The sequence below is a fragment of the Python bivittatus genome, unplaced genomic scaffold (assembly GCF_059951505.1).
Source record: "Python bivittatus isolate LINGU-HERP-01145 unplaced genomic scaffold, Pbiv_v1 ctg000210_np1212, whole genome shotgun sequence".
In the NCBI taxonomy this organism is placed as follows: domain Eukaryota; kingdom Metazoa; phylum Chordata; class Lepidosauria; order Squamata; family Pythonidae; genus Python; species Python bivittatus.
Window position 1 is genome coordinate 19010473 of NW_028277053.1, and position 26251 is coordinate 19036723.

At 46.8% G+C, this 26251-nt stretch overlaps 1 protein-coding gene across 5 annotated transcripts; it reads right to left on the reverse strand.

Annotated features, from left to right (window-relative positions):
- Positions 1-11519: 11519 nt before the first annotated feature.
- On the reverse strand, positions 11520-26167 carry MZT1 (mitotic spindle organizing protein 1). Of its 5 annotated transcripts, none has more exons than XR_015795921.1 (6): positions 26010-26167; positions 25749-25894; positions 14453-14673; positions 14172-14218; positions 13155-13286; positions 11520-11655 (listed from the first exon to the last, which is right to left on the reverse strand). XR_015795921.1 is itself a non-coding variant. In XM_088139525.1 (5 exons), the coding sequence occupies exons 1-4, from the start codon at positions 26056-26058 to the stop codon at positions 14215-14217; spliced, it is 420 nt and encodes a 139-aa protein (XP_087995651.1). In that variant the 5' UTR covers positions 26059-26167; the 3' UTR covers positions 12439-13286; positions 14172-14214. The 5 variants fall into 5 exon arrangements, 3 of the variants coding, with proteins under 3 accessions (XP_087995651.1, XP_087995650.1, XP_087995652.1); XR_015795922.1 differs by lacking the exon at positions 11520-11655 and adding an exon at positions 12462-12837; XM_088139525.1 differs by lacking the exon at positions 11520-11655 and having other exon boundaries at positions 12439-13286.
- Positions 26168-26251: the final 84 nt, after the last annotated feature.

A 26251-nucleotide genomic window follows, 5' to 3' on the forward strand; every position in this document is an offset into this window, starting at 1 on the left:
AGAGGACCTGTCTTGGGGCACCTTTTCTGCAGGTCACTCGGCTGCTTCTAATCTTCAGCTCTTGGAGAAGGCAGTTTTATTCTCACAAACATTCAGTGAATAATGAGAAATGTTAGAGGTGGTTACAAGCACTTTTCTATTTCTGATGTTTTGCACTAATGGAAGGTGGAACCAGAGAAAGCCCCTGGTCATCCTATAGGGCATGCATGTATGAAACAATTATTTATTCCTTTAGTTTTTATTTCTACTCCCATCTTTCTTGCTCTATTAATATGATCTTACTGCTGTTGGAGAGCTGTTTTTCTGTGTCGTTTTGTCGTTTGCTTGCTTTTAATTCATTTGCATTATTGCCGTTTACATTTTTACTGTATTTTTTCTGTTACCTGCCTTGGAAGCTTCAACTGGAGCTTACAGAAAGACATTTTTAAATAAAATCCGTCAGCCCATCAATCAGATCAGCCGATTTTAGGTTAAAGCATGCAAGAATTATGCAGAATTATGACTCAGTTCAGCCTAAATTTAAGTACTTTAAAATTCTCTTGATTTATCTGAGAGCTTTACATATGCCCTTACATCCATCTCACTTAGGTATATCAGCTCCATTTAAAAGTACTTAACTTGGATAAGATGAAGTTCTGTATAAACAACAACAGATTATAACTAAAAGAGAGTTGTTTTTAAAGACATGCATAAACGGACGAAAAACAAAACCCATCAGGGTTGCTCCAGAAAGTGTTTCCAAGGCAGGATTGGGAGCCTAGCCTGTTGTCGTCGCAGAGGGCACCTTCACAGCATCTTGATAGCACTTCTTGTTATTTTTGGTGGGTAGGAAACTAGTGTGGAACCTGATCCTGGGGTTGTCTGTTCTTCAAAATAAAAATGTAAAGGTAGTTTACGGGATTTACTAAATACTAGTAACCACAGTACTAGTACATTTACATTTACAAAATACTAGTAAATGTAAACAGCAAGCAGGAGCCATCAGAAAGGCTTTTTTTTAACAACCTGCAAAAAACACCTAAGTTTGTTTGGTGTTTTGTAACATATAACACTGCAGTTTCAGAACACAGTCACAAAATAAAAAATTAGCTGTGCGATTTGTGTGTTCTTTCATAATAGTCTTTTTAATCCTTCTGAAGAACTCAAAGCAAATGAACTTCTTCCTCACAAGTTATTTTTATTTTATTACTATATGTTAATTGCACCAATTTTACAGCACTGGGTGGTGTACCACCAAGTGAAATAAGCCAGAAATAATATAAAAGCAAAATAACAACCCATTTAAAATACAAGAGAAATGTACATGCATAGAGGGGTGCCAGACTGATGCATCAGTTCTGAAGATGAGCCAAAATCTTTTGGAAGAGGAAGGTGTTCGCAATCCTGCTGAACCCAAGAACTGGAAGGTGCCATCTGAGCCTCCAAGGGAGGCCTATCCCATAATTCTAATAATTTAGCAATGGACTCTTCACTAGCCCTGATCTCACTGGATGCAGTGACTTCCCTTCCCTTCCAGCAGCCTCAATGGCATTATAAGGGCAGCTGCCCGCTTTGCCCAGTGCCATCGGTTCCTCTCTCCATCGTCCCAGATGGACTTTGAAGAAACTCCCGCTAGCATCTTGCAGCTGAAACCCACTTTACTTGGTACTGCCAGGAAGCCACAGAACCCCAAACTACAGCAATAAAATTCACGTATGGGGCAGGAACAGGTTTGGCGGAGAACAACTATCAGGAGGACAAAGTGGTGAGAGGGTCGTGTGCCTTGCGAGGGAGTCGGAAGTCTCGGGGGGGGGGTGAACGGCCCGCTCGATCAGCCTCTGGCAGCGTGGAACCAAGAAGAGGGTGGCTCAAGGGGGATTTACAGTTCTGCAAAGAGAAGAAGCCATTACGTAGGCTGAGAAAAATCTCGTGCTCATCAACTCTAGTATATTTCTGTTAATTCTGGAGACTTTTTGCAAGAAGAAGAAAAAAGATTGACCCTGAAATGACAGCAGAACCTCAGATGGAAAATTACATCTTAAGTGAGTGGTCAGTTAAATGCCTGTGGAGGTAAAAAGGACAGAAAGCATATTTTGTATGCTAATATAAACCTATTTACTGGGGAAAGTGACAAAAGCATCAATCATATCAGAAAAGGCTATTAAGGATTGTTAACTCCCCTTCAGATGAGCAATGATTTCTGTTGGGATGTAAATAAATATTCATGACAAGGACTAGCAGCAGAACATTTGACCCAAGTTGCACCACAGTGAGATTCCCCATTTTCTGGGGATCTGAGTCAGAAGGGCAGATTTCCAGAACACAAGAAACCAGTCACTCTTCTGAAAAAGCAAGGAGAACGACGTCCTGCTCACGAAAAATACTGACCGAGCCTTTTGGTGATTCATTCTTCTGTCACTTTCACCTATAAATATTTTGCAGCAGGTGAGGGTGTTTCTCTAGGGGTCCGTAAGAAAAAGTGACCCCCATGAAGTTCAAGCTGTTGCAAGGATAGCCTAAACTGGGTGGGACTGGAAATTACTGCAGCTGGGGAAGGGGGCAAAAATTCTGACCTGATATTCTTATATTTCACTTGGCATGATTTCTATTTACTGAGAGATACCATAGCCTGTAGAACCAGGCTTCCACAGTTATGTTCTAGGTATGATGTATGAGACCATATTTCCTGGCATCTTCAACATTCAACATACTCAAGGGACCTAACCCTTCATCCTCCAGGAGTCAGAATGCTTCCAGAAACACCTCCTGGCTGGGTAAGTGTCAAGCCCCTAAACACACTTTCTTTAATGAGTTTTAATGCCAAGAATTAATGGTTGCAGGACAGAATCCTGAGAACTGAACAGGAACCCTCCAGCCCTCTTGTACTAATGAGTTCATTAAGATGAGGTCTTGAAGCTCTTGGATTTTTTCCCTGAAATGTTTGCACGATGGACTATTTGAGAAGCCTATAACAGGATCTCCGGTCTGCTGACAGTTTGAGTTTAGAGATACTTCTCTTCTGTCTTAGCTATAGCAGGAAGTCTTGCATCAAGTCAGGGGGCCCTCTCCTTCCTCCCCCCTTCCTGGAGCTTCTCCTCCTCCCATCCTGAAGCCCCTCTCCCACCCAACATTCCCATTCAAATCCCAAATGAGCACATTCCTTTGTCCGGCTGAAGGTTCGTTCCATATCTTATATTAAGGACTTATATCCAAGTCTCTGCTTTGGCTACGTCATATGGTTAAGGCTTTGGGGCGGGGGGGGGGCGGGGGGAACCTAGAAACATCCAAAGAAGAAATAATTGTTTTACATGAATTGGATGTGCTGTGTTGGTGTTTTTGAGCAGACTACCTATTTGTGTCATAGGTGTGTCTTCCCCTTTTCTGTTTCTGGCAGGGCGCTACAGAATGAATTGGTTTCCATAGTCACCCAAAGCCTTGTTATCACACAAAACCCAATCACTGCCTTCTGTGAGTGGAACTCAGTCTGTGCAATTTCACCTCCAGTTTAAATGTATGTTACAGAAGATATAGACCTACTGCTAGTATGCTCTCCTCACCCCCCCCCCCACCCCAAATCAGTGTGTGATGTGATATCACAGTATTCAGGGCCACCCAATTCTCTAACTCCTGCCAGCAGAGTTGGGGGATGTTTGAGAAGCAACAGAATGAATCAAACTCAGTTCAGCAAGGAAAGACTTCACAAAGTTATAAGCCAAAATGATGGACCAGTTTCTATCCAACCATTACCAGAGAAAAGGACATGCTGATTCATGTCTGTTGAATAACTGACCACTTGGGGTTGGACCCTTCAGGGAATACTTTGATAAATAAAGTGTGCATGTGTGGGGAGTGAAGAGTATGTAGTATGTATGTATGTATGTATGTATGTATTTATCATGAGAATTATAGCATCATAAACCATGCAACTGAGGTCCAGAACTGTGAAAAATTAGAATATCTAATTAAGATAGATGTTGGTCTCCAAAAAGCACTAATCTGGAGGATGAAGTAGTTCGCAGAAACATCTGGATCACTGTCACTCTCCTCAGATTTGATACCTTGCCTGGACTCAGGAGCTAAGCCAGGTCAGGGTGGGCTTATACTTGGATGGGAGATAACCAGAAAGCCAGGAGCTGTAGGCTGCACTATGAGGTCAAAATACATCTCAGAGGAAGGCAATGGCAAACCGCATCAAGGGGGTGTCCATGAGCTCATCAGAAGTCAAGCTTGGCTCAAGGGAGTCTTTGCCACAGCTTCATTTAGCATTTCAACCGCAGAGAAACTGTTTCTAAAGAGAATGTTAACTTCCTTTTCTTCCCAGCCTCTCTAGAATTTGGTAAATCTGACTTATTCTTCAGCAATTTCAGAACAGTAACTGCTCAAAGGGAGGGTCCTTTGTGATTGACACAGAAGCCAAGCAAACAGCAGTGAGTGCTTATATTTCAGCTACGAATTTCTTCTGAGCTCAAGCTGTTCGGGAGTTGGGGAAGGGATCTTTGTATCTCTCCCAAACATGGGGCTGATCCTTCAGTTGTACAGATGGCAGCACGGCAGCGTTATGTTCTTGTAGCCCTTTCTAAAACTGTAGAGTCCAAGGTACATGCACATTATAGGCAATCTTCTGCTTCTGAATGATGAACATATGTCACTTCTCGTTTTTGGTGCTGCATCTTACAAATAATTCATCCTTCTGCGTGTTATAATCAGTATTATGTAATCTGGAGAGAAAATTGGGGAAGCTGCTCAGTTCTGTTTTTCTATCCGAGTTGGACTGACATTTAAGAATGTATTTCATGGCAGGGGGGGCACTAGATTCTTCACCGAATCTGTTTCCCTTGGATCTCTCTATCTGAAAGTCTTCCGTAAGTTACATTTCCTGCCTCTGACGTTACTTTCATAGTGAATATGCAGGAAGCGCTGAGGAGGAATATTTGCATAGATTAACATCGTAGATCCTTGCTTTTACAAATCCCACTCTCGTTGCAAAATTAGCTCTGAGTTCCCTTTTAATTGGCTGCATGATATTCAGAACCACTTTTGATCCGAATTGTTTTGCATATATCTGATCTCTGTTGCTACGCTAAAAATGCCTGTGATCAGAAAATCTTGGCATTTCAAATATTTATATACCCCGAGATGCTGACCAAAAAGAATAGCTTTCACTGGGCAGAAATAAAGCACAGACATTCCTTGTCCTTGTGGTTTGGGAGGAAACAGTTTCCCATTTTCTTCCATCATGGGATTTTTCTCCCCAGGTTTGCAGAGAAGCCTCAAGACTGCAGTCCTGACTCAGGCACTTCATGCTTACAGCCAACTAAAATTAAAGCAATTAAAAGTTGCTTAAAATACTAAGTTTTTATGCCAGATTGATTTGGTTGGAAAATTAGAATTTCCGCTAATGAATTTTTGAAGTAGCTCAAATGCTCTACTCGTAATTGTGCATAAAATTGTTCCATAGTGGGTGAATTATGCACAAGACATTAAGGTCTCACTTACATATGCATAAGTATCCTTTGATTTTCTTTTTTTTAAAAAAAGGGTGAAAACTCTCTTGAGATGAGCTCAACTCCTTGTGGCTTGTCATCCACAAGGTTTTCTTGGGAGGAATATGGAATGGGTTTACCACAGCTTTCTTCTGGGTTGGTTCTCTACTATTCAGTTCAGCCTCCAGCCCAGGATCCCACTGAAGTATTAACCAAGTCTGGCTCTTCTGAGCTTGTGGGGAATCAGCCAAGACTGGCCAGAAGGGAGCTTCTGCTGTTGGACCTTGATGCCACTATCAGATATACAGTAAAAGAAACTCAGAATTCATCTCATACGCAATGATTTTCAGCAGATACCTTCAGCTGTCAAGCATATTTAATTCTTTGGTTAGGTATACGTGGATCAGAAGGATCCACTGCACTTCCCATTTCACATTAAAAAGAAAATGTTTTATTTTTGTGGGAATTTTTGTGGCCTGGAACCAAGACCAAGAAAAATCTCTGCTAGCACTGCCTGAAAACTGGTGTTATGTGAAGCAGAACCCACAACCTGCTGAGCAGTTTAGCTGACACTGAAGTAGTTGTTCTCAGTTCCACAGTACGTGGTTGCACATGCAGCCGTCATCTGCGTGGGAGAATTGTTAGAAGGAAACATTTTCTCCAACCTTATCACAAAGGTTACAGTCTAAAGGAATGCAAAAGAACACATTCATAAACCTGAAATGTTTGGAACAACATGCCCTGGACAGATGAGAGAGAAAAGTTGAGGAGCACTGGAAGAAAGGAACACCTTGCCAGCCATGAAGCATGGGTTGGCTCTATTATATCTAACCTTGTCCTATGCAAGGGTTGTGTCAACTTCTGCTAACTCAGGGATTCATTAAAATGTTTGCATGCAACTGTTGATTCAGCTTACAGTTTGATGTTGCCTCCACTCCTTTAACTGGCTGTTGAAGAGCTCTTGTTGTTCCAGTTCCCATCATTTGGACTCACCTAACCATGTCATGGATCAGCTCGTTTTCCAGTGATCAACACGGAAATGAACCAGAATGTGGACATATAGTGTAGTGAGGAAGCTGCAGTATGAACAGAAGAAAAAATATCAGCCAGAGAAAGACCATAGATAGGAACCGGCTTCCTGAAAGTGGCCCACCAGATCTAGCAGTTTGCCATTTTGGGAGAAGCTTGTGGGGGAGTTGGGCGGTGATATAAATTTGACAAACAAACAAACAAATAAATAAATAAAATTTTTAACAAGAAGGCTGTGAACACATTTTCTCTTGTGGAGTCCTTGGGGTGCTCTGAACTTGGTTCTTTTCTTGCAAACCTTTCATTACAAAAGAGACAATAGAAAAGAAAACAAAAGACCAGAACATCTCCTCACCAGCAATCATCACCCAGATAAGCAGAGGTTACCAACAGGCACACAATCAAGCAGAAAACATAGGCTAATCAAGGAACTACCAGAGGAGCCAAACAAAGCCCCCACCCCCACCAACACAGGCAGGGCAGGCCACAGCACATAAATAGAGAGGAAACCCCATCCCATTTTAGCCCTGAAGATGTTACCTAGCCGGGTAATGAAACGTTTGCAAGAAAAGAGCCAAGCTCAGAGCACCCCAAGGACTCCACGGTTCAACCCTGAGCTACACATGTTCGCCTCTATTGGTACATTTTCTCTTGTGCGCTGAACAGAATTAATGGTGTTCGCAGATCCCACATTTTAACTGTTATTCTTGCTTTGTCGTTAAGATGCCTTGAAAACCCTTCACAATCATACAGGACAGCTCAACAGGAAGAATAAAAGTTATTTACACTCTCCTTGTACTTAGAGGTCGGGGTCAGACACCTGCTGAATAAGGTTGGAAAGAGGCCTGAGAGGTGCATTCGCACAACGTGCTCATGGTGGTATTAACCTGGAGCTCTTGCACGTGGCTTCGTGTGTGCGGTTCGGCGCACGGCATGAAACTGCGCCAGTGCAATAGCAGGGCAAGGGTGCCGCGCGTGGCCTGAGCCGGCTCGGACGAGCGTCTGGCGTTTGTGGCTGCAGGCCTGAAGCGCGAGCAAAGGCCTGGGGCTGGGGGAAGAGCAAGGGGCCTCCCCCCCTCCCATCCATCACCCGCGATAAATTCCCTGCTGTTGGAAGCGTGGCAGGGCCTCAGATGCAGACATATATGCTTCAACTATTAAAAAGTATAAACCAACTTGTGATAAACAGTCCGTATTTGTTGCTTCGATATATTCCGTAATGTGGTTGGAGGGGCTGCCCTGGAAGATGAATCATTTTTAATCTTGGTGCTTTAGTTACCGTCAACACCTGACACAGCGTCCTATCGCAATAATTCAAAGATCTCTCTATTAGTTTCGCTCTGCTCTTAAAGCAAATGAAGCTGCTGCAACAGGACACATTAAAAGTGTTCTCTGATTGTCCTCCAGGCTGAGACCGAAACATATTTCATGGAAGAACAGAAATGAACTCTTCAGCGTCCATCTCCCCCCCCCCACTCAACTCACCCCCTTTTCTTTAAATCTACTGTTGCTCAGCAGGGCCATCCCCCTCCCCCCCCGCAGTAAATAAACAGCTGCGTTTGCTTCCCCCCTCTGGGAAATTCGGGCGGCCCGGCTGTGGTCACGAGCGGGAGGCCCGTCCCCCGAGGGCCTGGCGCGGGCAGAAGAGGCGGCCATGCCCCTTCGCGCCCCGCCTGCCTCGGGGCCCGGCAGGGCGCAACCGCCCGGCAGTCGGGAGTCGCGCTCCTCCGGAGCAGCCGGCGTCGGTCTGAGGCGCGCCGAGGTCGCTGCTCCCCAGGGGATCCGGGGAGCCGCGTTTCCGAAGCCCCGGGACGGCGCCAGTTCGGGGGAGGCGGCGGGAGACGCTCCGTGACTGCTCTAGGGCCGAACGCCGCGGGGGCGGCCGGAGGGCTGCGGCGCCGGGAGAAACGGGCGAGCGGCTTCGCCGCGTCCTGGGGCCTCCGCGGCCGGGCCCGGAGGGTGCTGGACAGGCAGGCCGGGCTCCTGCCGGCCACGCGCGCTGGCCGGTGCGCAGGCGCGGGGAGAGGGAGGCCCTGGGAGGGCTCGGGGTCTGGGCTGGGAGCCGATCCGGGGACCGCCCGCCCTGCAGGCCCGCGGCTTCGTCCTCCCGAAGGCGAGGAGGACCTGGCAGCGGGCGCCTGGACGGGGGCCTGGCGGCCTCCGCTCCCCGAGGCCCCCGCTCGGGACCCGCCTGCCTCTGGAAGCGCCCCAGGCGGCGCGCCCTTCGCCCGAGGCGCGGAGAGGCGGTGGGGGCGTCCGCCTCCCCCCCACCCGCCACCGCATCTCTGGCTCGGGGGCCCCGTGGCCCCCTCGGCCCAGAGGCGCCGCGGCGAGCCTCGACCGGCCTGGCCCGGGCAGGCTCTGCCCCCGCGGGTCCCCGCGCCGAGCCGGCGAGGGAAAGGGAGCCGGCCGAGTAAGTGAATTATTTACAAAAATTTGAGTTGACACCTTTTATCAAATGTGGAAAGATGAAGACAAAACAGCTGCTATTGCTGTCGTAAGCAATCTGCCGGTGATTGAATAAAAGTGTCAGGAAAATGGCTGCTTGATAGCCTTTGTTCTCCTCATCCCGCTTGACGTGAGTTTGAGCCGTCACGGGGGGATCGCGCGCGGTGATTGATCAGCCCGCCGAAATGACCTCCTGCGCCGGCCGGCCGGCGTGCGCGGGGGGGCAGCGCCCTCTGGCGGGGGCGGGCGGGCGGCACTGCCGCGAGCCGAAGGGACCCCGAGCGGTGCCGGGCGGGGCGATTCGGCCGTCTCCCGCCGAGGGACGCATCGGGGGGTTCCGCCCACGCCGCCTGCTGCCTGCCAAGCCCACAGCCCTGCGGGAAGGGCCGCTCCCAGCCGGCAGGGCAGGCGCGAGGGAGCTGGAGGCTGAGCGGGCCCCGGCGGAAAGCGAGGACGCCAGCTGGGCAAGGGGGGACTGGAGCTCCTTTTCCCGGGGTTCTGGCCCCTCCTCCCCATTCCGGGAAGGAGCGAGAGGACAAGGAAGACGTGTCCCCTGCCCCGGAATGAATGCCTCCCTCTTGTCCAGCGGCTCAGGGCCCTGGGGAAGGTGTCGCTCTGCCCCAAGAAGATCAGCCCTGCCTGCAGCCCCCCAGGGGGATCCAGCTGCAGGAGGGCTCGAACGGAGCCATTCCGGGACACACCCAGCGTCCCATCACCTGGGCCTCGGACCGTCGTTGAGGACGTGATGCTATCTTAGGACAGAGGGAGAAGGCTGTGGGCTTTTCCTCACGTCTTCTCACAAGGTTGTCACAGACGACGACACCGATACCAGAAAGATTCCAGGGTGTGTTGAGACAACCGTTTCACGCAACCATCAGGGACGCCAAAGCTGAGCGACTCACAACCCAGGATTACATCTTGTTCCCCAAACTCCCTTCAAAAGGCATTGTCAAATGCCTGGATCAGTTTAGCTGAACGAATTAACGTAGCCAGGTGCTCTGATGTCATGGTCTTGGCCTTGGAGCGAAGCCCCAGCCCTCCAAAAATAGGGCAGGAATTGGAGGAAGGGGAGACTTTGCAAAGCCTGCAGGGCTTGTAGCAGGCTAGCCGAATGACCTTCCGAACCGCTCAGGAGTTTGGAATCCCCTTTTCAAAATCCACAGATAAGCCCCACGTGACCAAAATGTTTAGAAGATGAACACAAAACCCGGTTACAGAATTAACGAATGCCAGTTGCAGAGGCAATAACACGCTCTCTTTACCAGGGCCAACCCCAAGGCACAGCGCTGGGCGTTCTTCGCTCGGTGGCCTTTAGCACTGGCGTCCCAGTCGGTGGGAAGAGCCTGCCCGTCTCGGCTACCTCAGCACAGTCGAAGCAGGGCTGGAGGCCAGGAAATCTAGCGCTATAGGCCAAGCTGAGAAGTCGAAAAGTATCTTAGGGACAGCAGACAAAAACTACATGGACGTGTCCTTGAAGCCACTTTATGGCTGGGCTTCCATAACAGGCTCAGATCAGTTACTGAATTATCCCATTTTTCTGGCTTTGAGCAGATAAATGCCTCTGGTGGCTTTTTGGCGTCTCGGCACGAGCCCATCTGACCCTTTCAGGGGTCTGACCTCAAAGACCATCCCCAGCTCAGAATGGGGGTCTTGCCCCACCCCTCTGACCCCAATTTCTGGCATTTCCAGTCAGCATAATACACTGTACAAGAGGTGGAAAGGTTGCATGGAGTCAGAAGACCTTTTTCTTCCAAATTTCACTTACTTTTAGAAGACATCTCAAGCTGGAACAGCAAACCTCATTCCTGAGAAGAATGGTTTCAGGGGTTAAAGATCCTTGTACCACGCCTTGCGTTTCGCTCTGTTTTTATTGTATGCAGGGCTACTGTTTCTGTCTTAAATCTCATGCACGTCTGCATCACAATTTCTTCATAAAAGGTCTTCAGGAATGTTGAATAATATGTAAATTTTATGTTGTAATGAATTGGGTCCTAAGATCCTTAAAGGTCAGGCACCTGATATAATACATCATGTTCTTTAATATCAAACTACAAAATAACTGTAATAAATTTTGTGGCTGCTGCCACAACATATCCTCACACACTGTTACCCACAAGGAAGCACCAGCGGGGATATCTCATTTGTCAAAACGTGCAGGGAAAACGGGCGTGTGTACAAGAAACTCTGAAAGTTAGTCTGGCTAAGGGTAAGGCTGGTTCAGTTTACCCTTGAATGGCCGGGAAGCCACATCAAACGCTGGAGCGCCACTGGGCGATGTGCCGGGCTGGGTCGAGGCAAAGCACCCCTCAAAAGCCAGGGAATCATCTTTTCCCAACGGCAGATGCAAAATGCTGTTAGGACAAGGATTTGACGAAAGAGAGCAGACGAGGGCACAAGAAGAGAGTTGAGGCTGCGAGACAGTAGCCCCTTTGACAAAGGCACAACCTCCATTGGGGACCAAGGAGGAAGAACCACCCCGCCTTTACTTCTGCACACCTCCAGGGCATAACAGACTTGTGGGATACTACAGCATGTCTGTGTTTGCTGGGTGGTCCTTCCAATAATATGAATAAGTGGTACCTGCACAGCAACCGGGGTCCACTTGCCAGTCCTGCTTTTCTTCAGCGCTGGGCGCTGGATCCCACAGCAGCCGTCTTAGGGAGGGAGGGTGGGGGTCTTCCCTCTCTCTTGCAGCAAGCTGGATCACAGACCAGCCCTGGAAGAAAGGGAACCTCTCCCTCCTTATCTGGAGGAGACACGTAAGAGTTGCAGTGAACTCCTAAGACAGCCCGTCCCTCTCCTCAAGGAGTACAGGAAGCCTCCATGGAGATACAAAACCATCAGTGAATATTTTCTTTTTTTCAGTCAATAATCATTTGCTGAAGTTTTGTTCTTACTCTGACAAAAAAAAAAGTTGGTGTGGTGCTGAACGTTAAATAAAGAATGAAGAAAAGAATAAATGATGTATGAGGAAGGAAGGAAGGAAGGAAGGAAGGAAGGAAGGAAGGAAGGAAGGAAGGAAGGAAGGAAGGAAGGAAGGAAGGAAGGAAGGAAGGAAGGAAGGCAGGCAGGCAGGCAGGCAGGCAGGCAGGCAGGCAGGATGGATCAGAACTCGATAAAGACCACTGAAAGTTCCTGTGTATTGTTTATACACACACACACACATATATACATACACATACACACACATACACACATACATACACACATATATATATATATAAAAGTTCCTGTGTATTGTTATAAAGTAATGGCTTTCACTGTTTCCCCTTCTTCAGTGAAAGAAATAAAACCCCGTTTTCACACTACTGCCACTGCTGAGAGGCCCTGATCAGCTAATCATGACATCCAGGGTGTTCCAGAGGACATTAACAGGTGCCCCCAGAAAATGCCCCCTCCTGCTGCACCCCCCTATTCCTATCCATGAGGTAAGTGTGAGCCAATGCAGCCAAAGTGCCAAGTGGTTTACACTGCTGAGAAACGGTGATGAGGTGTTAGCCCTGCGAGGTAGTCCAGACAAGAAGCACAACCAGGAGCACTAGCTCTATCTTTATTGTAAGGTTACATTAACAGAATCTTGCAAGACTGAAAGTATTTCTCTCCTCCTCTCCTTTTATTCTCCAGAAAACTAGGGAGGGTCTCTTCTGAAATGTTTCCCATGCCATCCCCCCATCTGTGGGCTGATTTTACATGCCGATTGTCCAGTTTGCAGCTCTTCCTCCTGTCTCCCAAGGTCATTCCCCCATACTATTACATGAGGCCACTTCCTTTCAAGAAAGCGTGTTATGTGTTGTTTCTGGAGAAATCCCTCTGAGTGGATAATGTCATTACTTCACATGGCCACTGGGGGCCTTACATCCCACCAGACATAGGCAGAGCCAGGTGCTTCTTGAAGCTGCTGGATTTTGGTCAGAAGGAGAGACAGTAACTTTTTTGGCTATGTTCTGTGACATTCCTGATTGGCTGTCAGGGAACTAGTGTGAAGGGTCATTTCTGATTATCTTCAAAAGTTGGGTTGAAGATACCTGATGAAATATGTTCCTGGATGTTCCTCTCCCCCACCCCATATTATTCATAAATTCACAGAATCACAGAATTGGGAGAAACCGTAGACCTCACCTCCTCCAGTCCACTGCTCAGTGCAGGATCCACCAAGCAACCCCAAAGATGACCACTCAGTTTCTCACTGAAGGCCTCCAGTGAAGGAAAACTCACCTCTTCGTGTGGCAGCCTGGTCCACTGGCTGGCAGACTGTACAGTCAGGAAGTTTCTCCTAATGCCTATCCTGAGCCTCTGTCAGCCCTCCAAGGCCAAGAAACGGGCACGGCAGGGACCCCAGGAATGCTCCTTATTGTAGTAAGGCAGAAAAACAGAATCTCAAAAGCTTATCAGGGTTTGTCTCTGCCCCATCTTATACAAAGCAAAATCAGGGAAGGGGCATTTTAATTGATTTTCTCATGCTTTCTTCCTCCCCAGGACTAAGCAACCTTGTGACAAAGTCCTCGCTTAACAATTCACTCGTTCCTTCTCCATTCCTGAGGCCAGGCCTACATTCTTTCATCACCTCTTTCCTTGTAGTTTTAACCCATTGGATAACCCATTCACCCATATGATTTGAGGAAAAGGCTGGCATTTCATGCTAGTCATTCTGGAGATAAATATGTGGTAATTCTTTGTGTGAGAACATGGGTGTTACCAACCAACCCCTATTTTTATCTATGAACTTTTGGAGTCTACCAGAAGCAGCGAAGACCAGTGTTCCTCTGTGTACCAGTCACCCCGAATTGCAGAGTTGCAATCTGCTGCACCCAATCAGATTTGGAAATCCCCCTGCCCTTCCCTCTCCAATAACAGCCCCATTCCCCTCCCTTGCAATAAATTTGGGTAATGTCGGCAGAACATTTACCAGGGATGAGATACAGTTGGTGTTCCTTTTGTACTTTTCTCTCTCAAGCCAGGAATATTATACATCTGCATCAGAGAAAAAATGAGCTCTCCAAAGATGTGTAATCATACCAGGTTTGGGGTGGAAAATGATCACTTTGCTATTTCATAAAGGAATCGTAATTCATAAATGTTAATGACGCAGGGGAGACATGGCATTTCCTCCTGAGAAGGAGACTTTTATATCAGAGAGTCAATTTCTTGGACAGAGTTAGGTTCTGATTATATTATTGCAGGTATTTAATGAGTTTTTAAAGGGGCTTTAACAAGTTTGTGGTAAATGTTTACCTTGAAAAGAAATCTTGGACTGGTAGCAGATTTTCTGTGTAACTCAACTGCAAATTTATATAAATACAGAAGCAAAGTTATGAAACTGTCAAGCAATCCTAAAGACATCTTTTGGACTTTTATTTTACCCCATTCCTTTACTTTCAAAGAGCATCATCATCTCATTAAGCAATAAAAGAATAGCAGCAATAACAATGACCATTTTTAAAAAAAATTAAAATACACAAGTAAAACAAAATAATATCAGAACTTCTAACAGTACTGGATGAGTGAGACTTAACTGATAAAGTAAGATTGAGAAGGAGGAATCTATGTTGAGGCTTCTTTCTTGAAAGGACCCTCCTCTTCGGACATCACATGCCTTATCTTGGATGATGGTGGTCTCCAAAGCCAGCAGAAGAAGATCCATCTCGAGCGTGAGAAGGTTCATGGGAGAAGGATGGCAGTCAGCTTCTAAGCTATCCTGGGCTCTAACAATTAAAAGTAGCCCTTTGATTGGCATCTAGAAAACAGAGGGAAAGGCAGTGCATTTTTTCAAGATTGCCCAATTTTATCATAGCAAAGGATCCCTGTAAATAATCTATCTATCATGTATTGTACTAATTGTTGAATAATTTTCAAAGGCAGTTGGATTTACAATGGTGGTCATCAAAATGAAATACCATATAAGATAAGGAATAATAACCTTTTTCTTATCCACCAGCAAGATTTTGGCAATGCCCCCAAATTTGTCAGCACCCTTTGGTGCAATAATTGGGAATAAAATCTTCAGTTTACAGGTGCGGGGAGGGAAGGGAGATGATAATAGCAAAAGGCTCACTAAACAAGGAAAAATACTAGAGTATCATATTGTTCATTGGTGCTGATGAACTTGGGGTTAGGAATGAGTGCAGTTCTCACTCAGCACCTGAGTACCGCAAAGCCCTAAAAAAATCCACTAAACATCGTACTTTGGATTAATATTGCAAATATGCTGGGGTTATGATATCGATTCATAATTCAAGTGCAAGAAGAGAGTGTTAATTGCAAAGTATGACATCCATGGCCTTTGCCATTCACAAGGGAGTGAGAAAAGGCAACATTTGTTGGATTCCATTCACTAAACTGGGGTCCATGTAGAGTTAGGGTTGCTCATTAACAGAGAAAACGCACATATGCGTGCGCCCGCACACACATTTATCTAAGCACACTTCACAGGGTTTGTTGCTATTGTTGTTTATGAGAGGCTTCTCAACTCTACTGGGGGAAAAACATCTTTGAGTAGCAAGAAACGGGAAAGTTACCAGTTAGGCCGTGGATGGCTGAAACATTGGAACATAAAAGGCAAGGTCAGGAAGTGGAATAGATGGACCGTAAAGAAGAACAAGCTGGAGTTAATGGGAATGACCGTTCTAATATACTCTTACCTCTCGTAGAAAATCTCTATATTGCAAACACTTTCACTCCTACATCGGCCCAACATGGAACACATATACTCCTTAAATATTTTTGCAACATTTAGAATTAATTTCAAGTTATAGGTTTATCAGTTATGGTCCAGAACTTGTATTAAATTCTGTGATCCATAAAACTTTTTTTTTTCTTTTTGAATGACGCATAGTTTAGTTTTTCATTTAGAGGCTATTAAAGTGTTCACCAAAGTTATGTTGGGAAAAAAAATGATTGAAAGTGCTAAAACACTGTACAGAATATAAAATCCATTCATAGGCTTTTTATGACACTTGAAGCATGAGTCTTAAAGGTTTAATGTTACTGACTTTTATACAGTGCTTTTTAATTTTTGATTCCAGTTATGGTTCTGCAAATGAACTGTGACATTAAAAAAAGAACCAGGGTGGAACTGCCAGTTCTGTTTTTTGATGGGCCTGAACTAGTTGCGAAGGATTCTCACAACCTGCCTCAACTTGTTCCCCTAGATGCTGCGCCACACATTTATGTCCACCTAATCAAGTTGACCCCCAGATCCACCAAGGTAGACGTATCTATAGCTATAAAAGTATAGCTCGGCATCGACTCTAAAGTTCCCATGGTGTATATGCTTCATTTTGCTTTATAACTGTAAGTAAAAGATGCAATCACAGCAGAACAATGGTTAAGGACCAACCTCTCCTGCCCTGTGTTTCTGTGGACCATACATGTGCAAACTGTTTTGAAGTACAAATGTTTCAAGGTCAACTGTTCCAACGATGGTTCATTCTGAACTTGGAATTTGAGGTTTAACCTGAATACAAATGTTCCGGGTGTGCCACAAACGAACTTCCAGATACGGCAGGGCCCGTTTGGCAAAACTGGGCCTGTTTTGGGTAGGACTCAGAAGAATCACCATCAATTACCGTTGTGGGGGTGATGATGTTTTGGTTGAGTTTTCTGAAAGACATGAGGCTACCTGACAAGGTTGGCTGCTATTGAGAAGAATCTCTCAACAGCAGGATATTTAGTTGTGTCAGAGGAGTGAATACCAACCGTACTCTGTTATGTTATGCTACATTGTGTTGTGTCTTTGTTTTTTAGACAGCATTCCTTCCTCCAGTGTTTCCCCACAACAACTCTGGGAAGAGATTAGTTGGACAGAGAGTGATTGGCCCATAGGCCTCCTGGAAACTATGGCAGGTCTTGAACCTGAAGCTTCCTGCCCTCAGTCCAACACCTTTACCAAAACACCATGCTGGTTGATTAGCAGGCTGGCACCAGGAGATACATGCCACAGAGAGGCTGGCACAAAATATGTGGCATTCGTAGCCTTGGCATCCCCTTTTCTTAAAGAGAATAAGCGTGTAGATGAGCCTCTGCAAGGGTTATCTGGCATCTTGCCAAGAGACTGCCCCACTCCTGCAGAGCAGAGCTTTGACCCCAAGGGTATCCCGCCGGCCTCATCAGTTCCAGCATTGGAGAAGAGTTGCTGAGAAAGTAAAGGAAGGCCAAGTCACTTTCTCCTGGCCACTCTCAACAAGTTCCATGGATAAAACCCACTGGCTGGGCTACTCGTGTCAATCTCAAGTCACACATTCAACCCCCTCTCCATCATTTTCCATGAATGGGAGTGAGGTTCAACACTGTATACCATCTTTAAAATGTCCCAAAGGGGCAAAAAAGCCATTGGATCTGCAAACTGCTTTGGGAAACTATGAAGGGCCTCAGACCAGGCCCCCACATCCATCTGCAAGGTTGTTCCAATGGGATGATTTCATCAAAGCTTTCTTGAACGGAAGTCTGCCTTCTAAGGTTGGCACAGCGCTAGTGGGTAGGGACGGAGGGAAGCGGCTCGACTCACAGTATCAAAAAGGGTTTAAAAAGTAAAGCACTAAGCTACGGTATCTCAGCACCAGGTCATCTGAGGGCATTTTCCAAGAAAATCGCCTGGAGCCCACCATGTTCTGGGAGCTTCATGTAGAGACAGAGGAATGTCTGCCTGAGGTTGCTGCCGTGAATCATGGATAGAACCCGCCTTCCTCTTTTGAACACAGGAGGGGGATTGTGGAAACAGTTCCAGTAGCAAGATAGATAAATGCTGAAGAACTTGTGCCTGTGCTCCCAAGGTGACTCCCTAGGGTCATCTGAGGGAGGGGGGACAACATTTTCAAGCGTTTTTGGCATTTTGGAGCAACTGGAGATTACCAATGAAATGGATTTATGGCACCCATCTCCCCCTTCTTTCTGAGATTAAAAATGGGCAGACATGGACCCCATGCCTTGCAGGAAGGAGGCAAAATACCCTCCCCCAATTTTTAAAAAATGAAATAGAAGAAAATGCTTCCAAAAATGGAGAGGAAGGTTGCCATCAGGTTTCAATAGGGGTTGCTGTAAGATCTGGAATGTGGGTGCCTGGATGGCTGCAGGGTGCTCTCTCCTGCCAAAGGTGGTCACAGCACTATCAGATCTCTCTTTTCCAACTCTTCCTCTCCCCCATCTCTCTCTCTCTCTCTCTCCCTCCCCCTCTCTCTCTGTCTATATATATATCCATCCCTCCTAAATATTTAAAAAGATCTCCTCTCTAGCTTCATGGTACGGGGAACAAGGATGCTGGGCAGGAAAGCCCCAAGGGGCTGACAGACATTGCCAGGGACCCTTATTTAATTTAGTGCCTGGATAAGTGATCGTAATGACTGGATGCTGATGTCCCTAATGCTACCCACATACCGTGCCTTTAAAAGTGTATCAGTGACTCCTCTTAAGTGCCCACGAAAGCCATCAGGTTTCCGATTGCAGTGCTCAAACTCAACGTGATCTCTAATGGGAAAAATGGTTTAAAACAAGCGGAGCCTCTCGGTCAGCAGAAACACACAGAGCCTCCACCTTCCTGTTCCAAAAGGGCGGGTAAATAAATTACATTTTCTCCATAAAGGACACACCTGGGATGGGAAACAACAATGCAAATAAGAATCCATTCTTCTTGTAATTAACTCTCAGCTCAGCCATAATTCGGTTGCAATGAGAATTAAAAACACCACTACCAACACCGCATAAACACAGCTGTGGGATTCGTATAGAAAATTGCCTCGTGGCATTTTTGCAAAATAACCATTATTGATCTTGATTTGTACATGTTAAACTGTGGTTCCTTGGGTAAAAATATTCTGGGAGAAGTCAATAATATGCCATCATTTCATATGACACTAATAAAATAACTCAAATGAAAATTCATTTTGCTTACTTGTCTCCTTCTTAAAAGAGAAACAAAGGGGGGGGGGAACTAAGACAACCTCCCCCCACCCTCACCCCGAACATGTGCATACAAGGCATATTTATAAAACAATTCAGATTGATTTTGTAGTTACTTTAAAAAGAAACCATTGATTGTGGGATCATTCTTTACAAAAACGCACTTCTGTAGTCAGCTGATATTGATAACGGCTGTGAATAGCAGGAAAGGGTTCCTCTGATGGCTCTTGTATAGCATGCTTCCTAGAGAACCCCTCCAGACCCCCCCCCCCAATAGTCATAAAACATTTTTATTTCTACCATCAAAATATTCCCTTGATATCCTTCTCAGGGCAGCAGCATTACTACTGCTGAAATCTCCTTTCCCAGGGCCAAAAGGTAACTTTTGTATTCTTCTAGATCAAAATCAAAATTAATTAGTCCTGCACTTGGACATCAACAATGAGAAGGAGGGAGGGAGGGAAGGGGGACACTTAGAGATTCAAGGTTCATGAACATCACACTAGCCCCGGGGCCTCTGCTCTGCATCTGGATTAGGGGGACTGAGTAGAGGGTCATCCTGTCTTTGGAACTTAGAAGGCTTCTCCCAAAGATCTGAACCACTTCAGGAAGGGACAAGAATTATTACTCAGGTCTCATCTGAGGGATCACAGGTGGAAGACAGGGAGGAGAATCAATGGAAGAACAGTGAAGCTTTGATCCACAAACAGGTCTGTCCTGTTTGGGGGGGCAGAAGTTTTTGCTGATTGGAGTCAGAGCTTTGTGAAAAGGTAATTATGTTGATAAAGGGTGGTTAAGACAGTGGCCCAGTGTGATAAAAAGTTCCAAGATTTGTTACTCCCTCTGTTTAGCAGCTCCACATTGTTCACTAATCCAGAATAACAGCTCCACCTATTGTTCGCTAATCCAGAAGCAAATTTTTCATTAAGAAAAGTGGAAGAAGAATGAAAACAAACTGCTTAGAAAGAAAACTTGGAATGTCAGTGGATGGATCAGAAAGTAGTTTCATGCCAACATTGTGTCTCTCTTCCATTTTTGGCACTGTATGTTTCTTCCGATTGGCTCCATCTGCCATTTTTAGATCTTTAGCTCTTGGCTAAAAGTGCCTGAAGGAGGTCAGTTCTCCCATGGTGTGGAATCCTATGGCCTTCTCTCCATATTTCCTTCCAGAAAGACACCACATAACATTATCCCACTGGAGACTTTTTGCAAAGGTCTCCCAGCGATAAGAATAACATTTCCTACTATAAGAAAGTAGGAAGACGACCAGGAGACGGTCCCATCAAAGACTTCATAGACTCTCAGGGAGAAGACAGAGGAGTGCGGGCAGACTGCCATTTGCAGATGATGTCCCAAATGTGGTGCTCCATCTAATACTGGCGTTATTCAAGATCCCACTTCCCTTATTACTCGTAATATAATTGTCAAAATTCACTCCATTCCATCTGGCCTTGCTTAAGAAACATGATCCACCGATGGGATCCTTTGTGCTCCTTTGTTGCCTTCCACCTCGCCACTTGTCTCGGGGTTCTACAGATTCCAGCCCAGATCTGCCCCATTCATTAAAACCCCCCCTCCCCACCCCGGCCATCGATTTCATTATCCATGCTACCGACATCTCTCCCTCGCCCAGAAACAAAGGAGCAGATTGTCTGCTAGAAGGGACACCTGCCGAAAGATGCAACTCTTACAAAGGCGGGGATTGAAGACCATCCCCCACGTAGGCTACAAGCAATTACTTTTGCTGGCGTTAGCAGACGGTCAGCTTTGAGGCCGAGACATTCCTCATGAAGATTAGCCCGAATTATGTTTTATTGCAATGGCCTGCTCAGCTAGCCTAAACTTCATCTGGTCCGTAGCCTAATGGAATTCAATCAAGGGGATTAATACGTTGTTTATGGCACGGCTGGAGGTCCTGCACTATCAGCAGGCCTTCAAAGACTATCAGATAACAGAGGGCTGGATGCCACACGTGCAACAGCAAAGAGAATTTTTATCGTCTTGTTGAACCGGCGGCAGCACTTAAATTAAACGCTCTGAACAAAGCTTTTGCCCGTCAGCCTGTGGAAGAGAAAAATGAAAGGTGGCCCTCGTAGAGAAGATCAGAGCAGGTCTTTGTAGTGGTTGGGTAACTTCCCACCCTTCAGGGCCCTAGAAATCCCTGCCTCCGTTCGCACGGGATAGTTTTAAGCACTAGGATGTAACTTACCATGGTGCTTCCTCCATGAAAGCGGCGCCTAATGCTAAACCTGGTTCCAACTACAGGCTGACTTGGCAGTCCAGCCAAGGACTGTGGACGTTCAGTTCAAAATCCCTGTGATGCCTCCTCCAACCAGCTCCACAAGCACAGGGAACCTGGCCAACTGAAGAAGCCAAGGGCAGAGCTGCCTTCAGTTGCAACCAGGACTTGGTCCCTAATATCCCCGAACAGAAACGTTGGATGTGCTTCTAGTGAATGTGCTTCCTATAAGTGGGGTCTTTGTCATATGTGTATCAGCTGAGCTTGTAAAAGTTTTTGAACTGCAAGTGAGGAAATGAAATAGAGAACGTTCAGGTAAAAAACAATACAAAACCCCCAAACATTCCCTTATTGAGAAAACCTCACCACACATCTCTTTCTGCTTAATTTATTTGTTTCTCCTGATATGCTAGTTTCCTATCCACCCAGGGAGACTCAATTCTTCGTTCTGCCATCTGAAATAGCTGGGAAAAAGTTTGCCCCTCATCTCTTCTAAAACTGGCTCTCATTCACACAGGCCAATGGCAAATCCTAAGCAAGGAACGATTGGCTGCACACAAACCTCTTCAGGTAGATATAGACTCCTGTCTTTATGGGTTGGCAAAGGGCAGATGAAACATTCCCATATTAATTGAAGGATAAAATGCAGAGAAGGAAGGAAGGAAGGAAGGAAGGAAGGAAGGAAGGAAGGAAGGAAGGAAGGAAGGAAGGAAGGAAGGAAGGAAGGAAGGAAGGAAGGAAGGAAGGAAGGAAGGAAGGAAGGCAGGCAGGCAGGCAGGCAGGCAGGCAGGCAGGCAGGCAGGCAGGCAGGCAGGCGGGCTGAAATCTCATTTTCTGAAAATTTAATGGAGAAGCATTAATTGCAGCTTTGGGCAACTATTTCTTACATACCACAAACCATTCAATACTGTATGTTATTAAAAGCCCTTCACACATTAAAGCAAACATTTTACTAACTATTTTGGTAGAAATCCAAGAATTTTTTCTCTTACCAACACAAAGGGTTGCTTCCATTTCATTGGGCATAACCAATCTCACTCAGCATATTCTTTCTTTCTCTCCCATTCAAAACAAAAGGTGTCCCCATCATGGAGGAGAAATGCTGGACAGATCAAAGGTGGGCAGCCAGCAGCCTGGGAACCCCAGGGAAACCTTTGGCCTTGAAATGATGACCCTCCCCAGAAGTTGAGAGTCCTGGGGCTCTTTTTCTGCAGGTCCCTTGATCAGCCTTACAGAGTGAAGGGGCCACAAGATGAGCTCAGCATGGAGACTAGTCAACAAAAGAGAACAGTCTTGGGTATAGCCGGGTGGAGATACAGCTCTTCTTTTAATTCCCACTTGCAAGAAGTCATAATGCCTAGACAAGCTTGGCTATCCCACAAAAGATAACCACAGCCAGTTTTCTAAAGGAAGATGGGAGTTCCCCACTCGCGTTACCTGTTCATTGGGGCAGTCATGTTACATGCACTGAGGGCATGGTGATAGAGGAAAATGTTATTAAAAGAGAGGGAAAGGTTTTCTATTTTCATGAAAATAAAAAATTGTTTTGGAAGTGGGTGAGGAGTATTAAACAAGGAGATTCCAATAAGGTGAATGGAATTAAAAATGCCATTTGCATTGGAGTAATAGCCATATTACAAAGAGTGGAAGGTTGCTGAAGACGGGAGAAAGCAAGGACAGACCCACTGATGTCAGCCCTTTGAGGCAGGCCAGGTCAGGAAACACACTGTAAGGATCCCAGGAACGCCACTTTACTGTGGTAGGATAAGGGAGAGAATCTTGCCCAACTTTCCTTCTGTCCCATCTTATCTTAAACAAAATCCCCACACTGGACTAAACCTCTCCCAAACAGCTCTCGCAAACCTTCCCCAAGATTGGATCTAATTTTCACTGGCTGCCAGTCATTTTCCAGGCACAATGCAGGGGCTGGTTGTCCCCTTGAAAGCCCTTTGGGGCTCAGAACCTGGGTACCTACAAGCTTACCCTACTCGGTAGCAACTGCCTGTCCAGCAAGGTCCAGTACAGAGGTCTTACAGTGGGCCCCAACTCCTAGGACCCACTGCAAGACCTCAAGAGCAAGCCTTCTCATCAGCAGCTCCTCTCCTCTAGAAGAGAGGCAAGGAAGTTCCCATCCTAGTTTGGGTTCCAGAAGGTGATCAAGATCTGTGTCTTCTGGAAGCACTTTGGGGTTATTCCTGCTTCTCCTTTGTATGGAATTTTAATCCAACCGCTCTTATTGTGTTTCTAACATATTTAAACATGGATGCAGCTCCTGAGAAGACAGTGTTCCAAGGAACCACGTATCAGCCGGAAACGCACTTCTCTAACAGATCTAAAGAGATGGACTAAAGAGAGATTACCAAGATGGCCTAAAGAGAGATTACCTCTCGGGCCACCAGAAGCACCTCCTTCAGGGCTTTAAAGGCCATCATTAGTACCATGGACGATGTCAGAAAACCAACCACTTGAAGGAGGCAAAGTCCCGCTCTTGGCAAAGTTTGGCTTAGTTCTGATGAAAGGAATACATGGACATCCACCCGTGCAGGACTGTTGTTTTCTGCAGTGGCACTTCAAATTACTTGATCTGCTTCACGTCCTCTATCGGAGCGTCCTTCACTGACGAGCCATTGAAGGGTTTTCTTTAACTGCCTGGAACAGATTCCGGGCTGCAAAACATGGTTAGTTACGACGCCCTTCATCAGCTTGGATGTTAAGGGTTGGCTGCCACCTGGCGGAAAGTGCTGGGAACACTTTCTGGTGTCTTAAAAAAAAAGTTTAGCAAATTCACCATCCAACCATGTTCTTCAGCTGCTTGTATTAAATAGGATGGACAGTTAATTTGGATGAATTTGCCAGCTTCTGATTTTAAAAACAGTGAAATATCAGACAAGATGGGGGGGGCGGGTATGAGGCTTGATAGCTGGATTTACTTCTTTGGAGGCAAATAAATCTTTCACAGAAATCTATCTTTTCCCAAGTGAAAAGCTGACGGAAGCATTTGTGAAAAAATATTGTACTGTTCCTTTCATTGCTGACTTCTCTGACCACTGCCTGCTTCCTCGCTTCTTAGGAGCCCTATTTTTTTACTGCCCCTTTTTACTCAGCTATTTTTTATTGTTGCAGCACTTTTTTTTTGCTTGAGTTTCCAGTATCTACTTCTCCTTTTCTGACTTGTCTTTCCCTAATCTCTTCCTTAATTTTATTTTCTTGCATCCTATCTATTCTGCATTTTTCTTTCCAATTCCTCACTTTGTTCTTTAGCATCTTCCTCTTTTGCAGTTGTCTTTATCAACACCCACATACAGGCAAAGCAGGCAACAGGCAAATTCCCCTTGGCTCACGAAAGCTGACTGGCAAGCCGTTTAGTCTCCTGCACCTTCCCTCTTTTCATCAGGCCAGTCAGCCTTATCAGCGCCAGAAGGTTCACACAAGCGAGGCAGGCAAAAGACGACAGAAAGAACGGTTGTGGGCCTGTACTTTTCGAAAGACAGATAGAAATCCCATTAAAATGACAGTTGTGCCAACCATTAATGATTCAAGCTTATCTGCAGACAAAACTTGAAGCTGTACAATGACAGGTTTTATTTATCACAAAGCAACACACCACAGTTCTTGAAGTGTTTAACAATAAAAGAAATATTAGCAATTTAAGTTCCAAGAACTATGTCATGAAAATACATCACACTGAACAAAACAAGTCTGTTTCCTTTCAGGCATTATTTAACCTGAAAGACAAACTCAGAAGTTTTGCTCTTATTAATCGCATACAATCCAGTGAGATTAATTTAATGTCAAGACTGACCATTCCTTATTTAGCTTTTTAAACAGAAACCAAAAAGGAACAAAGTAAAAAAAAATGTTCAGGCAGTCCTTAAAGGAATCCTATTTTTTCATAAGCACACTGAAAGGTTAATAAGATTTTCGGGCATTTTCATAGCGTACATTTTTTTCTACACCTGATTCATGTGCAAACTTTCCATCTGCACTAGATGCACACTGAAACTGAGGAATCCGGCCAATCTGATCCATAAAAAGACGTATCTTGATCTTTTGAAGGGGGATACCTTTGGCAGCGGACCCATTCTATTGTTTCCATAGCGGGCAACAGCTGACAGACACAAGGGTCAGCCTTGGGAAATGGACCGTTAAAAGCTAACCCGCCGCCGTGAATCCCTCCGCTCCAGGGGCTCTTTCCTAACGCTCGGCCCACGGGCTGCGTCTGACCCCGCAGCCCGCGTTTCGTCAGGTACGAAGCGCGTCTTTCAAGTGCGACCAGAAAGGGGGGGGGGAAGGTTCCAGGTTCGCGAAATACATAATTTCAAGGCCGTTAAGCCGCGCGCAGCAAGGACAGAAATGACTCTGGAGGGATCGCCGGTCCACGAGCGTCAAGAAGGCGCCGCGTCTCCGCACCTGCGGGCGAAGGCCGCCCGACCCCCAGCAGCCTCGTCGCAGCCACCGGGCCCTCGCCCTCGCCCCGCGTCAGCTCGCCACGCCGTCGGCAGCCTAGGAGGGAGAGCTCCGTCACGCCGGGCTCCTACGGCCGGCCCCGGCCCCGGCCCGGCCTTCGCGGCCAGCAGGGCTCCTCCCTCCCCTCGCGGTCGGAGGGCGCGAGCGCGGCAGAGGGGCCTGCGGGGCGTCGCGGCCCGGGGAGGGGAGGGGAGGGGAGAGGGAGGCCGCACCTTCAGCGCCTCGGAGGCCTTGCGCAGCTCCCGGATGACGGCGGAGAGGGCCTCGGGGTTGATGCCCTGCTCGCACAGCCGCACGCAGATGGAGAGCGTCTCCGCGTCCAGGCCCGTGTTCAGCAGCCGCGAGATCTCCAGCAGCACTGCGAGGGGAGGGGAGGGGAGGCAAGGCGGGTCGCGTCATTCAGGCCCAGGCCCAAGCCCAGGCCCGCGCCCTCGCCCCGCGCCCGCCCCAGCCGCCCGCGCGCGCGGACGCACCGTCCATCGTCTCCCTCACGGCGTTCAAGTTGCCGGCGGAGCTCGCCATGGCGCAGCGCCCGGAAAGCCCGCCGCGGCCTCTCCCCGGAAGCCGGCGCCGCGGCCATAGAGCGGGGTGAGAGAGCGGCGCGGGCCCCGCGGGCCAATGGCGGCGCGCTCCCTTTTGAATGCGGCGCCGCCCCTTCGCGGAGAGGCCGCTTCGAACGGCGGGGCGGGGCACGCGCCCGTCCCGCGCGCCGATT